We start from the raw sequence: 14,840 nt of genomic DNA on the forward strand, positions 1-14,840 counted from the left end.
CATACAGTGAGGGGAAAAAGTATTTGCTCCCCTGCTGATTTTGTACGTTTGCCCACTGATAAATGATCAGTCTATAATTTTAATGGTAGGTTTATTTGAACAGTGAGAGACAGAATAACAACAAAATCCAGAAAAACGCATGTCAAAAATGTTATAAATTGATTTGCATTTTAATGAGGGAAATAAGTATTTGACCACCTCTCAATCAAAAAGATTTCTGGCTCCCAGGTGTCTTTTATACAGGTAACGAGCTGAGATTAGGAGCACACTCTTAAGAAAACACTCTTAAAGGGAGTGCTCCTAATCTCAGCTTGTTACCTGTATAAAAGACACCTGTCCACAGAAGCAATCACTCAATCAGATTCCAAACTCTCCACCATGGCCAAGACCAAAGAGCTCTCCAAGGATGTCACGGACAAGATTGTAGACCTACACAAGGCTGGAATGGGCTACAAGACCATTGCCAATCAGCTTGGTGAGAAGGTGACAACAGTTGGTGTAATTATTCGCAAATGGAAGAAACACAAAAGAACTGTCAATCTCCCTCGGCCTGGAGCTCCATGCCAGATCTCACCTCGTGGAGTTGCAATGATCATGAGAACGGTGAGGAATCAGCCCAGAACTACACGGGAGGATCTTGTCAATGATCTCAAGGCAGCTGGGACCATAGTCACCAAGAAAACAATTGTTAGCACACTACGCCGTGAAGGACTGAAATCCTGCAGCGCCTGCAAGGTCCCCCTGCTCAAGAAAGCACATTCATGCCCGTCTGAAGTTTGCCAATTAACATCTGAATGATGCAGAGGACAACTGGGTTAAAGTGTTGTGGTCAGATGAGACCAAAATGGAGCTCTTTGGCATCAACTCAACTCGCCGTGTTTGGAGGAGGAATGCTGCCTATGACCCCAAGAACACCATCCCCATCGTCAAACATGGAGGTGGAAACATTATGATTTTGGGGGTGTTTTTCTGCTAAGGGGACAGGACAACCCATCACATAAAATTAGATTCTGCACTTAATTTGGCTAAATGTAATTCTGAAAATTAAAATGTTTCACTAAGTGGAAAGATGGTAGGGAAAAGCACTACCACCTTACCCTCTACTGTGTGCACCATAGGCCACGAGGATGGATTTGATCTGCTCAAGTAGGCCGTTCTCTGGCACAAAGGGTTGCACTTCTATGTGAGAGTTCTGAATGGATAATTTTCTTCATGACCTGATACTGATAGCACAATTATTGAAAATCAGAATATGTATTTATACTGGAGGAATTCGATAAGCTAGCTCTTTTTCACAGATGTTCAGTAGTTTTCACAGATGTCCAGTAGCACAAATCAATTATGCACAAATCAACAATCGTATTTCTTGTACCACTATTTCTGCTCAAGGCTTGTGCGTGCGCTGGTGACCTGTTAAGTGATGACTGCGCGAGAAGCTGCTGTTGCAAATATCACAACGGTAGGGCTTCTGCCCTGTGTGCGTGCGCTCATGGACCTTCAGATTGCAAGACTGCGCAAAGGACCGGTTGCACATTTCGCAACGGTAGGGCTTCTCTCCCGTGTGTATGCGTTGGTGATATCTAAGAAGTGAGAGCCGCACAAAGCTCTTCTTGCACACCGTGCACTCGTATGGCTTGTTCACCAAGTTAACATTCCCGTTCGCTTCCAGCGACGTTAACGTGTCCAGCTGGTTAACTGATCGGTCGGCCTCTTCAACAGCAGGATCCTGCCGACTGCTAGGCAAATCCTCGATTGCGTTTGGTGGTTCCTGTCGCCCGTGATAGTGTCCAGTTTTTGCAGAATTATTATCCGTATCCATTTCACTTCCAGTCCTCTGCCAATTGTGATACTGCTGCAGCCGTGAACACGAAGCAACTTTTTCGGAGTTTGCGAAGTTCAGTCCCATCCCTTGTAGTGAAACCACGTCTTGCACAATGAACCCCGAATTTTCTTCAATGCCACTAGCACCTGTGTGGGGGAAAACAATACAAAAAAATGTGTTACTAACAGAACAGCATCAGAAATTGGGATTCTGAGAAAGAAAGAAGTAATAAGGCTGCAAAGTGTTGAGATGTGGGTTTTGATGTCAAATGGATTAATTAAATTGAGTGGAATGAAAGGAGTTACATAGTTGGAACAACCCACAAAAGAAAATATAAACGGATTGGGCACATTCTCTGAGGAGAAAGCTTTATGAAATAGGAAATAGGTTCTCAAAGGATGTTGGGTATATGTCAAGAGCCTTAACAAGAAAGATGCAGCTTGGATTTACAAAAAGGCGGTGGCAACTGTACAGAGAGGCGAAGACATATCATGATTGGACATGATTGAGGGGGTATGAGCCAAGGACCTCTGATTATCACAGTTGGTTACGTACAGTGCGAAAGAAGTTCAACGTCCATACATACAGGACAAAAAAACACGAAAACGAAGCAGTAAACTCTGCAATTAAAGTTCACCATCTGTAGCAAATGTTTGATTTATTTTAGAATGTACCCAGCGTCATTGACACTCGACCGGATACAATGACTTGTCCAATTCTCGACTTGGTCGATTTTGAAAGTGATTCAAAGCAGTGGGTTTCTAGCCGTGCGTCCATCGTGTCTTTATTCTCTGATTTAATTTCGTTGCGATTATTTAAAAAAATAACTACCACTTAAATAACCGATTTAAAATACATTTTATATATATTTTTTATAAATCAGTTTTCTTTAAGTCTAACGTATATTACCTGTTATATGGATCCAAAACACGGAAGAGGAATAAAATAGAAAAACTAAAAAGTACAAAATTAAGTATGGAGAGAAGAAGATACACAGAGATAGGAAGATATGGATCAGATAACTTATGGCAATAATGGGAGTCATATTCAGTTTAACACGTATGCTTTCGCAACCAATGTTATCTGTAAGAGGTATTTTTGGGTTAGATCGTGGAAATTTATAAATGTGTCGTTAAACCCGCCACCACCCGACACAGCCATTTTGTAAGATTTGTCCCATAAACAAAACGTGCCAATTCATTACTAGTTCAGCACACCGGTGTGTTGGAGAGTAAACCCACATTTACAATTTTGGTAACTACAACTGACTTCATCTGGCGATAGCCAGAAACGTGGACAATTCCTCCTGTTTTGAGTCATTTACTGTAAAAAAAAGAATGGGCTTGGGCAGTACAGTCTGCTAAAGCATATAAGGGCCGGTGGTCGAGGCTAAAAAGAGTGGCAGCCAAAGCAGGCAACATGTCCGAGATGATGCCCACCATGGAGATGCAGCGATGAAATCATCTCGTGTGCAGGAGTTTGATAGACTTTCATCGCGAGACTCTGAGAGATATTTTTGTTTTTTTCGGTAAAGTCACGTAGAAGGGAAACAATAAAATAATAAAAATATAAAACAATTAAATTCTCATGACGTTTCAACTGCAACACAAGCAATCATCATCAGGTGTGAAAACCACAGCAAAAAAAATTTAAGTGGCTTTTTTTACGTTAGCACCACGGAGAGCGATTTGGCAGTTATTCAGATGGACGAGTCCATCTATGTTCGGAAAAGAGGAGGGGGGAGATGAAAATAATGGATGCGGTCTGAAAGCCACCGTATGCGTGAACAATCAATTAAGACCAGAAATGGTTTATTAAATCCTTCCAATGATTGCTACGCCAGAATCCATCTTCTCGGTTGAAATTGTCTCTGTGTTTGTATATGTGGATAGCCTCATGAACGAATCTCTCATGGTAGCCAGATGGCTTGCAGGGAACCTCTGTCTTGGAGAAGTCAATGTCATGTGAGCCTACTGAATTATAACAGTGATCTGCCACGGCCGAGGTGTTGGTCCTACCGTGTTTTAGGTCTGCTTTGTGTTCACGGATGCGGTCCGAGACATGTCGTTTGGTTTCTCCAATGTAACTACTACCATAGAGGCAACTTAGTTTGTAGACACCAGGGCACTGTATGTCCGGAATCACATCTTTTACAGACGGAACCAGATCACGGATTTTATGTAATGTGTTGAATCGGACCTGGATCTTGTGTTTATTCAAGATTTTGGAGATTTTTTTGTGATCCCGGCAATGTAGGGTAAAGTGATGGTTTTGAATGGCTCCTCAAGAGGGTCCTTCTTCATGGTTGGAGTGATAGCTTTACGGATTGTGTAGTCGGAGTAACCATTAGCCTTAAGAGCTTGGTGTACGTGCTTGAGTTCACTGGCTATGTGTTCCTGGTCGGATATGCATTGGGCTCTTTGGTGCAGAGTCTTGATGAGGGAATTCTTCTGGGATAGATGGTGGTGGGAATCCGGTTTCAGGTAAGCATCCGTATGGGTAGCTTTCCTGTAGACAGAGTGGCTCATTGAACCATCAGGTCTCTTTTTTATTAGGACATCCAAAAAAGGTAGCTTGCCATATCTTTTTCAACTTCCATGGTAAATCTGATGGCTGGGTGTATGGAATTGATGTAGTCGAGGAATTGGTCTAGAGCAGGCCGGCCATGTGGCCAGATGACAAAAGTGTCATCCACGTACCTCTTCCATAAGGTTGGGCGCAGAGTGGCAGTCTGGATGGCGTCAGTCCCAAATTTCTCCATGAAAATGTTGGCTACAACCGGAGATAGGGGGGAGCCCATTGGGGTACCCTCAGTTTGTTTGTAGAAAGTTCCATTCCAAGTGAAGTATGTATTGGTTAAGCAGTGTCTCACCAGGGGGGGTACCTCAGTGTTTAGTCCTTGATGAACCAAGTCTTCAATGATTGCGATGGTGTCAGGTACAGGAACTTTTGTGAATAAGGAAACTACATCAAAACTGACAAGCAGGTCGTCTGGGGACAGGGAAATACCCGTGATTGTCGATACCAGGTGAGCAGAATTTTGTACCGCAGAGGTGGTTTTTCCAGTGAAAGGCCGCAGGATTTCAGACAGAAAACGAGCCAGTTTGTAGGTGGGGGAGTTGATAGTAGAGACGATGGGACGAAAGGGTGTATCTACTTTATGTATTTTTGGTAAGCCACATAATCTTGGTAGCCTGGCAGCAGAAGGTTTCAACGAGAACTGTTTGGATTGATCAATTAATGCGGTTGAATTAGAAATGATTGTTGGTTTGTATTACGAGGCTGTTGGTGGGATCGCTTTTTATTTTTGTTGTTATATTCTATTTTATCCATGATGACAGTGGCATTGCCCTTGTCAAATGAGAGGATGACAATGTCATCCCTTTTCAATTTATATAATTCAAAACGCTCATCTTTGCTGAGGTTGCTAGCTGGCATCTTAGCGTTTTTGAGGGTTGCAGCGATTTCAGATCTTGCTACGTCTGCAGCGATGTGACCCAGGCCCTTGAGCGCCACGTCTACTTGGGCAATGATATCATTAACTGGTATGTGTTTAGGTGTGACTGCAAAGTTTAACCCTTTAGCTAAAACGGATTTCAGACCATCGGAAATAGAACTGTTACTGCGATGAATTACGACTTTGTTAACGTCTAGCTTTTTGGTGTGTGGATCCGGTCTTTTGTTGGAGAGGATAAATTTGGAAATCAGGTTGTCCTTACATTTGGTCGACATAGTGGCAGATGAAGAGGCAGTCATATTGTCTACATGTTCCCAATCCGATGTGGACATTGTTGCCGTCAATGATATGTGTGAATTGTAGAGTGTCTTGTCTAACTGATCTAGTTCGGTGTATATACGTCTGATTTTCTCTGAGATAAGAGCTAAGCTGGTTCTGAAAAGAATTCGTTTCACATTGGAAAAAGTGACAGCAGCAGAGGTCAGTGTAAATGCGATTGGTATTACCCCAGAGTCGCGGCATTTCTTCAGAAAGGTGAGAGACTCGATCAGCTGAGCCTTCTTATCCTGGAGTTGGTTGAAGGATCTCAAAGTTATGTGGAAACCCTCCCCGTAGAGGTGGTTACATTTTGATTAAAAGCTTTCGTGACTGCAGGGATTCATATTCTTGGTTCTTTTGGTAAAGTCATGAAGGGAAACAATAAAATAATCAAAATATAAAACAATACAATTCTCACGACGTTTCGACTGCAACACAAGCAATCATCATCAGGTGTGAAAACAACAGCAAGAAAATTTGAAAAAAGTGGCTTTTTTAACGTTAGCACCACGGAAAGTGATTGGGCAGTCATTCAGATGGACGAGTCCATCTATGTTCGGAAAAGAGGAGGGGGGAGACGAAAATAATGGATGCGGTCTGAAAGCCACCATAAGCGTGAACAATAAATTAAGACCCGAAATAGTTCATCAAATCCTTCCAATGATTGCTAAGCCAGAATCCATCTTCTCGGTTGAAATTGTCTCTGTGTTTGTATATGTGGATAGCCTCATGAACGAATCTCTCATGGTAGCCAGATGGCTTGCAGAGAACCTGTCTTGGAGAAGTCAATGTCACGTGAGCCTACTGAATTATAAATGATCTGCCACGGCCGCGATGTTGGTCCTACCGTGTTTTAGGTCTGCTTTGTGTTCACGAATGCGGTCCGAGACATGCCGTTTGGTTTCTCCAATGTAACTACTACCACAGAGGCAATTTAGTTTGTAGACGCCAGGGTACTGTATGTCCGGAATCACATCTTTTACAGACGCAACCAGATCACAGATTTTATGTAATGTGTTGAATCGGGCCTGGATCTTGTGTTTATTCAAGATTTTGGAGATCTTTTTTGTGATCCCCGCAATGTAGGGTAAAGTGATGGTTTTGAATGGCTCCTCAAGAGGGTCCTTCTTCATGGTTGGAGTGATAGCTTTGCGGATTGTGTAGTCGGAGTAACCATTAGCCTTAAGAGCTTGGTGTACATGCTTGAGTTCACTGGCTATGTGTTCCTGGTCGGATATGCATTGGGCTTTAGGGTGCAGAGTCTTGATGAGGGAATTCTTCTGGGATAGATGGTGGTGGGAATCCGGTTTCAGGTAAGCATCCATATGGGTAGCTTTCCTGTAGACAGAGTGGCTCATTGAACCATCAGGTATCTTTTTTATTAGGACATCCAAAAAAGGTAGCTTGCCATCTTTTCCGACTTACATCGTAAATCTGATGGCTGGGTATATGGAATTGATGTGGTCGAGGAATTGGTCTAGAGCAGGCCGGCCATGGAACTTTCTACAAACTGAGGGCACCCCAATGGGCTCCCCCCTATCTCCGGTTGGAGCCAACATTTTCATGGAGAAATTTGAGACTGACGCCATCCAGACTGCCACTCTGCGCCCAACCTTATGGAAGAGGTACGTGGATGACACTTTTATCATCTGGCCACATGGCCGACCTGCTCCATAGAGCCCAATGCATATCCGACCAGGAACACATAGCACTTACACCAAGCTCTTAAGGCTACTCCGACTACACAATCCGCAAAGCTATCACTCCAACCATGAAGAAGGACCCTCTTGAGGAGCCATTATAAACCACCACTTTACCCTACATTGTGGGGATCACAAAAAAGATCTCCAAAATCTTGAATAAACACAAGATCCAGGTCCGATTCAACACATTACATAAAATTCGTGATCTGGTTGCGTCTGTAAAAGATGTGATTCCGGACATACAGTACCCTGGCGTTTACAAACTAAGTTGCCCCTGTGGTAGTAGTTACATTGGAGAAACCAAACGACATGTCTCGGACCGCATCCGTGAACACAAAGCAGACCTAAAACACGGTAGGACCAACACCTCGGCCGTGGCAGATCACTTATAATTCAGTAGGCTCACATGACATTGACTTCTCCAAGACAGAGGTTCTCTGCAAGCCATCTGGCTACCATGAGAGATTCGTTCATGAGGCTATCCACATATACAAACACAGAGACAATTTCAACCGAGAAGATGGATTCTGGCTTAGAAATCATTGGAAGGATTTGATAAACCATTTCGGGTCTTAATTGATTGTTCACGCTTACAGTGGCTTTCAGACCGCATCCATTATTTTCGTCTCCCCCCTCCTCTTTTCCGAACATAGATGGACTCGTCCATCTGAATAAGTGCCAAATTGCTCTCCGTGGTGCTAACGTTAAAAATAAAATGCCACTTTTTTCAAATTTTCTTGCTGTGGTTTTCACACCTGATGATGACTGCTTGTGTTGGAGTCGAAACGTCGTGAGAATTTTATTGTTTTATATTTTTCTTATTTTATTGTTTCCCTTCTACGTGACTTTACCGAAAGAACCAAGAATATGAATCCCTGCAGTCACGAAAGCTTTAAATCAAAACTCTGAGAGATGAAGATGACTTTCAAAACCTTAACCCATCGGTGGATTGATCATGGCTGATGGTGATGATGAAGAGCTAGAAACATATCTGTGATATGACTGCAAAAATTGGAAAAATTGTTCAAACGTGGGCTCTATAATTCGGCTTTACCTTCAAGGGCCTCCGTCTTAATTGTAGATGATTCATCCACAGCGTTCGAATCTCCCAAGTCTGGAATCAATTCCTCGCCATCCTCGTCTGCATAAAATCACAATGTATCAGCAGCTTTATTTTCCAAAACTAAGCATTCCTTCATATGCTAATGCCAGACGTGACATCAAATAATGAACATATAGATGTGTCGCTAAATCCACACATAGCATACAGTAAAACCTGTAGTAAGCTGAAATTTGGGGTAAGCCAGAAGGCTACTTGAATAATCACTGATGTATGTTGAACTTCTTTCGCACCTTATATAGCACCGTATGTAGCTAACCGTGCTAATCGTAGGTGCAGGAAAACAAAGTAAACAGTATAAAATATACAGTACAAGCAAAGCAACACTGTTATGCTAGCGTGGTAGGAAATGGTGTGCATAAGTTCACTCGTAATTCTAAAGCTTGGTTCTTGTCTGGTGTATGGAATTCGGTGAATCCATTCACTTGGAACCCCTCGTGCTTAGCCAGGTGTTTTCGTTCTTTTTATTCTCAACTTAGATTTTACATTCATGTTGCAAATAAATTATCTTCAGCCTTCCACAACCAGTAAACCTTAAGCCTTCCACCTCTGTTTTAGGGTGACGTTGACTCCGGTTAAACAGTTAAACTGTACCTAGTGATGTTATTTTGCATTACACTGTAAAAAATGTGATCGTAAATAGTTATTTGAATATATTAGATGTTCATTTCGTGTAAATATCATTCAAATGTAGTCCTTAAGTATTATTTTATTATTTGCATAATTCCAGACATCCCCCATACCTAAAAAGGTCATGTTAATTAGTCTGATTTTGAGAGGATCTACTACTATATAAGGATTGAGATATCACGACCAACTGCCTGCTTTAAATAAACATTTCACGTGTTTAATAAGTTCAGCGAAAAGAATACAAATTTACCGTTCAGTGTGTAATCGTTAATTTCATTCATCACACTGTTCTCAGGGGAGACGACCGGTTTGGCTGAAGGGGAGCCAACAGTGCACATTCCGGTGTTATCAATGTCTCCCAGCCTCTGCACGGACAGCAGCAGCTCCCGGCTCAAGCCACTGAACAGTGCGAGCAGCACGTCCACCAGGCCTCCCAGCGTCACGTCGCCAGGGGAGGAAGCGGCGTCGTCCCAGCGCGGCGTCCCAGAGCCATCGTGGTGCTCGGCGCCCCGCAGGGCCTTCACCACCTGCCGCAGCACGGCGTAGAAGCCGAAGGGCAGGCGGTCGCGCGCCGTGGCCAGCAGCTCGGCCCGCACGAGGCCGTCCCTGACGCAGGCGCGCAGGACCCCGTAGTCCCGGATGCCCAGCTCAGAGTCCATGGCCCGGGCCACCTCCGCGTTCACACCCTGCGCCTCCAGCCACGCCGGGAAGTCCCCGCTCGGCTCCAGCACCAGGGTGGCCACTGCACACGCCATCTGGGAGACCAACGTTAATTCAAAGGGATTCCTTACCCAAGTGAGCAATCGACGGCATTCATTTCCTCTGGCAGCAAGTAGGTGAAGGTGTAAATCCACATTCAAATGGCAGGGGCAAGTTTTTCTGCTGAAAAATTACATCCTAACCAGTAGTTACCATTTAAGTGTCTGAAACTAATGTCCATGCAAATGCAGGGCAAGAACATCAGTCCACTGTCTGTAACCTCTAAACCCTAACTTGAACTTCTAATCCTAAGTCCTAACTCTAACCTTAATCCAAGCTTTTAATTCCTAATCCTAACTCGTAACTTAAACCCTAACTCTTTACTCTAAGCCACGACATCAAACCCCCTAATCTTACAAAAAAACTGGGTACTTGTCTGTTGCATGGAATTTGGTGCTATTGTGCTAATCTTATGCAACAGCCGAAGCAACATCTCCCTGCATATTTCAATGACTGAATTAGAGAGGACCACTTGCAACCAATAAACTGCACCTTGAATCGCTACCAATGAGATCGTCTCTCAAAACTGCTCTAGAGGAGTTGTACACCCCTAGCTGCCACTGCTATTCATTGGCGTAAAATAAAACAAAATGTTTCGCTCCGGATGACGTTGCAAAGTATTATCTGTATTTTGATTTAGCGTGCTGATCTTAAAGGTGCATTGAAAAATTTGATACTCCGACTGATGCTTCTGTTGTTATGGAGTAACTCATGCAGCCAGCTATGGCTCTAGGATTTGGTGTTACATGTTATTTATGTAGTTTATTGTAAAAAATTCGGTCACAGTCCTTGTGATCACTGTTACGTTGCAATTATGGCTTTATTTTTTGGTGATTTGGAAAACGTTGTTTGGTTTGGATATGTTTGTTTTGGAGGTATTCAGGACTAGTTTAAGAGCAACTAGCTGATGTTGTAGTTTGTTGAAATCACCCTGTAACTTAGCAATCACGTCATCCGGACAGCGGCCAGCAGTAATCAGTATCGTGTCATCTGCAAAAAAATTTACCCTGGAATGATCCAGGTCAGTGCCCAAGTCATTGACATAAAGAGAGAACAAAAGGGGGCCGAGGATGGAACCCTGTGAAACCCCTTTTGTCATCTTAACACTGTTTGACCTCCAACCATCTGTGAATACAATTTGGGTGCGAGAAAAGAGGTAATTTTGTAACAATTTTATTGCGTTATTGGAAAAACCGAGGCAACTTAGTTTACTAAGCAGGGTGTTGTGGTCTACTGTATCAAAAGCTTTGGGCAGGTCTAGAAAAAGACAGGCACAGTACTGCTTATTATCAAGGCTACTGTAAATGTTATTCAGAGAGTCTAATGCAGCAGATGTGGTGCTGTATTTTTTTCGGAACCCAGATTGTTTTAGATGTAGTAGATTGTTGGTGGGCAAGAAACTGCTAATTTGGTAGGTTAATAATTTTTAAAATAAATTTCATCAACGGGGACAAAATTGAGATAGGTCGGTAGTTATTTGGATCATCTTTAGGGCCCCTTTTGTGAAGTGGATGGACATAGGAATGTTTCCATTCTAGAGGAACTGAGGCTTCTTTGATGGACAGGTTGAAAATATGGGCTATAGGTTTGTATATTAAGTGACCAACAGTTAGTAGAGCAAAGACAGGAATACTATCTGCTCCGGTAGAGGAGGACCCTTTGAGGTAGGACAGTTGTTGCAGAACATTACTCTCGTGGATTGGCTGGAAACTAAATTCGTTTAATGTTTGGACAGGGGTGTAGGAATTTGCATGAGCAGGGGTGACTCCCAATACATTTTCAAAAATATTACCAGCTTCAGAAAAATGCAGGTTAAAATTGTCAACTATTTTTTTGGGATCTGAAAAATATTCCCCATTATGGTTAAGCTCAACGGGCAGATTGTCTGTTTTGGATGCCTTTTCGATACATTTGATTGTTTTCCAGAAAATCCTGGCATTTCCATGTGATTCCAGGAGAGTGGAGGAAAAGTAGGCATTTTTTGCATGCCGTATTTTTTTGACGCATCTATTCCTTAAAATCCTGTATTCTAGCCAGTCATTGACCAAATTACTTTTCTGAGCACATGCCCAAGCCTTGTCCCTAGTTTTCATGACCTTTCTAATCAAAAGATCAAACCATGGTGGGCGGTTGCCTTTAGTTTAAAATCTAACCAACGGAGCATGCTTGTTAAGAATTTGGAGAAACGTGTACCTGAAGGTCTCCCAAGCCGTAGTCAGGTTGGGGATATCACAGACCTTGTCAATATCCGAGTGAAGCACATAATTAGTAAATGCCTGAGTGCTGAAGTGTCTCATTGAGTGCTTCTCCACCAATTTAGAGGGGGCTTTGGGTCTGGCTGATGATCTCACCCCTAAAATGAAGCAGTGATCACTAAGGTTATTGCCCAGAACACCAGTCAGTGTGAAACTGTGAGGGGCATTTGTCAATAGGACGTCAAGCAGAGATGACTGTCCCGGATTTTTTGGTTGGGTCTTGTGGGGACATTTATTAATTGAAACAGATTAAATTCATCTGCAAAATTTGTGGCCACGGCCGGCGGGTTTAGCCAATTCCAATTTAGATTACCCACTAAAACTATTTCACCTTTAGGGAGGCCTCCAAAAAGCTCTCTCAGTGCAGATGCAGCTTTAACATCCTTCCCACTAGGCGGTCGATAGCAGCACACTACCAATATCTGTTGGTTATTTGGGAGTTATTCTGAGAGCCAGGCCTTCAAAGCAACGTTTTTTAAACAAAGAGTGAGCTAGTGAACATGCAATAGTATTACGAACATAGATGTCAATTACACCTCTTTTAGATCCTCGGTCAAGCCGAAAAAGGTTGTAGTTGTCAATCACAATCTGCAAGTCATTGACGGCAGGAGTGAGAAATGTTTCTGTTCGGCAAAAAATGTCCGAGTCAAGATTTGCCACTTCTAGTTTTAGTTGACTTAATTTAATCACAAGCCCTCTGATGTTGACATGTAGAACACCAACACCTTTCCTGCCAGAAAAATCTACAGAATTATACGAGTTATTTTCATTTGGGCCAGGATGAAGCTCAATACCACCCAGAAATAAGAAAAGTAGAATAGTTTGCACAAGTATTTTCTGTGAAAGGATGAAGAGCGGCGAACCTTGGACAAATAGCAGTAGCTCGCAGATGGTGTTTTTTTTAAAGAGCAGAATGAAGTTTGGAAGGAGTGCTGGTGAAGTAATGGGAAAAAGATAGGGTTTAAAAGGATACAATGATGGAGTGTAGAAGTGTCTATGAGCTGTTTCATTTGCAGGTGTAGTGCCAAATCGAGCAACAAGTATGGATGCAAAGTAACGAGGGTAGCTGTTTGTAGACTTGAGTGTGGCACTAGATATGGCCGGGAGGGACAGCAGTAGGATACACAGCAGGTGAAGAAAGGGCAAACACCATCCCCAACCCACCATGGTGACCAACATCCAGCAGTAGATTGTGACAGCACGGAATAATTATTGTCGCGACACTAATTCGCAATTCAAGTTCATCAAGTTGACTTCTACCAATTGTGCCTCAAGGCGACCGCACAGTTTAACTCTGCATTGGCGGAATGACCGTGGCGAAAAATAACGTAAGCATCGCGAACAACACACGACATCAACTTATACCCGTCGTTATTTAATGATAATTATTATTGTTATTATTTTGCACAAATAATTAAATCCGAGTTACTTTGTCGTAGAAGATTGGGGTTGGTTGGTGGGTGCCCGGAGCGCGGAGGTTGATCGCTCCGCCGCCACCAGCTGATTCAACGCGCTAAGGGACCGTAGCGATTTACCGTCGAAAAATAATATTACAAAAAAGCAAGCCGGCAAAACCACTCTATCGTGTGAGCAAGCTCAGTTGGTATGTGAATACTGTACATTATCTACCATCGTTGTGATATATCGATAATGGCATGCAAATTTGATCTCATGAAAAGTATTATTATGTAGACATAGTTTGAGACATTTACATGTCGAATAACATACACATTCTTAATTTTTAAAATATATATTACACTATCGAAATGAAATGTCAAATAGTTATTAATAAACTCCTTTAAAAAATAGTTGTTTTTTTTAACGGTTTTATTAACAACTTCGTTTAACTCGCGGTCGAGAAGTACGTCAATGGCGCCTGAGATACGCGGCGCTTGCTTTTTGTGCGAGCCGATTCCACCGTTTAGGGACCGCGGCGTTTTTGACCTACACACAAAAATATATAAATAATGTGTCCATACAAAATGTGAATTGCTTTAAAGTAGCTAATTACAGTAATTTATTACTTGATCCCGATTTTAATACAGGCATGCATTGTCACCGGATCTGAGTACGTGTGCAACATGTGGAATTGATTGGACAACGGGAAGTGGACGAAATTTTTATTACAAGGTTTGACCACGACAGAGGAATCAAGTTAAGTAAAACCGTAGAAAAAGGCCGCAAAGTGGACCTCAAAATGAGAAACAAACTAACCAAAGCTCACGTACACCACGATTGCTAAACAAGCGGGGGGGGGGGGGGAGTGCTCTGTCGGGCTCTGCCCATTGAACTAACCCCCTGAGAAACAGCAATATCGGGAAACTGAACTTACTCATGAAGAGCAACATTGCAATGTGCCTGGATAACCTTTGTTTGAATCAGAATGTATTTGCCTGCTGTGACTGTATGGCTCAGAAGCACAGGTCATCATTGAAGAAAATTTAATTAAAAAAAACTGTGGGATGCGTGCTTTGTATTCCGCTGGCAGAACAAGGCGACACGTGGATGACAGAAGATACGCAGGTTAATGCCCTCAAACTGTTTCTAGACAAGTGGACATGGGCAGGACACGTCATGACTGTAAGGGATGATGGGAGTGACAGCCAATGAATGGAACTCATCTGAAAAAAACCCCATCGATAAAGGAAACCAGGTGATGAAATTAGTTCTTGTGCAGGTATGATGACCAATCAGAGCAGGTTATGAAAGAGGCTGCAATTTTGATTCAGTGGGGACAGGAGGGGCAATTATTGGGCCAGGAAACAGAAAAGATAAC

At 42.7% G+C, this 14,840-nt stretch overlaps 1 protein-coding gene across 8 annotated transcripts in view; it reads right to left on the reverse strand.

The window, feature by feature from the left end:
• Positions 1-149: 149 nt before the first annotated feature.
• The window catches only part of LOC116943106 (uncharacterized), an 88,431-nt gene continuing 73,740 nt past the window's right edge, over positions 150-14,840 (reverse strand). For 2 of the 8 annotated variants that reach the window (XM_032955698.2, XM_076069399.1), the window contains exons 2-4: positions 9,301-9,805; positions 8,355-8,441; positions 150-1,968 (exon numbers count right to left, since the gene is read on the reverse strand). In XM_032955698.2, the coding sequence (XP_032811589.1) occupies positions 1,385-1,968; positions 8,355-8,441; positions 9,301-9,805 (1,176 nt within the window). In that variant the 3' untranslated portion in view covers positions 150-1,384. The other 6 variants (XR_012945247.1, XM_076069440.1, XM_076069373.1 and 3 more) reach the window with 6 other exon arrangements.

Source organism: Petromyzon marinus, chromosome 1, assembly GCF_048934315.1.
Source record: "Petromyzon marinus isolate PM22_M1 ecotype Great Lakes invasive population chromosome 1, UKy_Petmar_22M1.pri1.0, whole genome shotgun sequence".
Classification (NCBI taxonomy): Eukaryota; Metazoa; Chordata; class Hyperoartia; order Petromyzontiformes; family Petromyzontidae; genus Petromyzon; species Petromyzon marinus.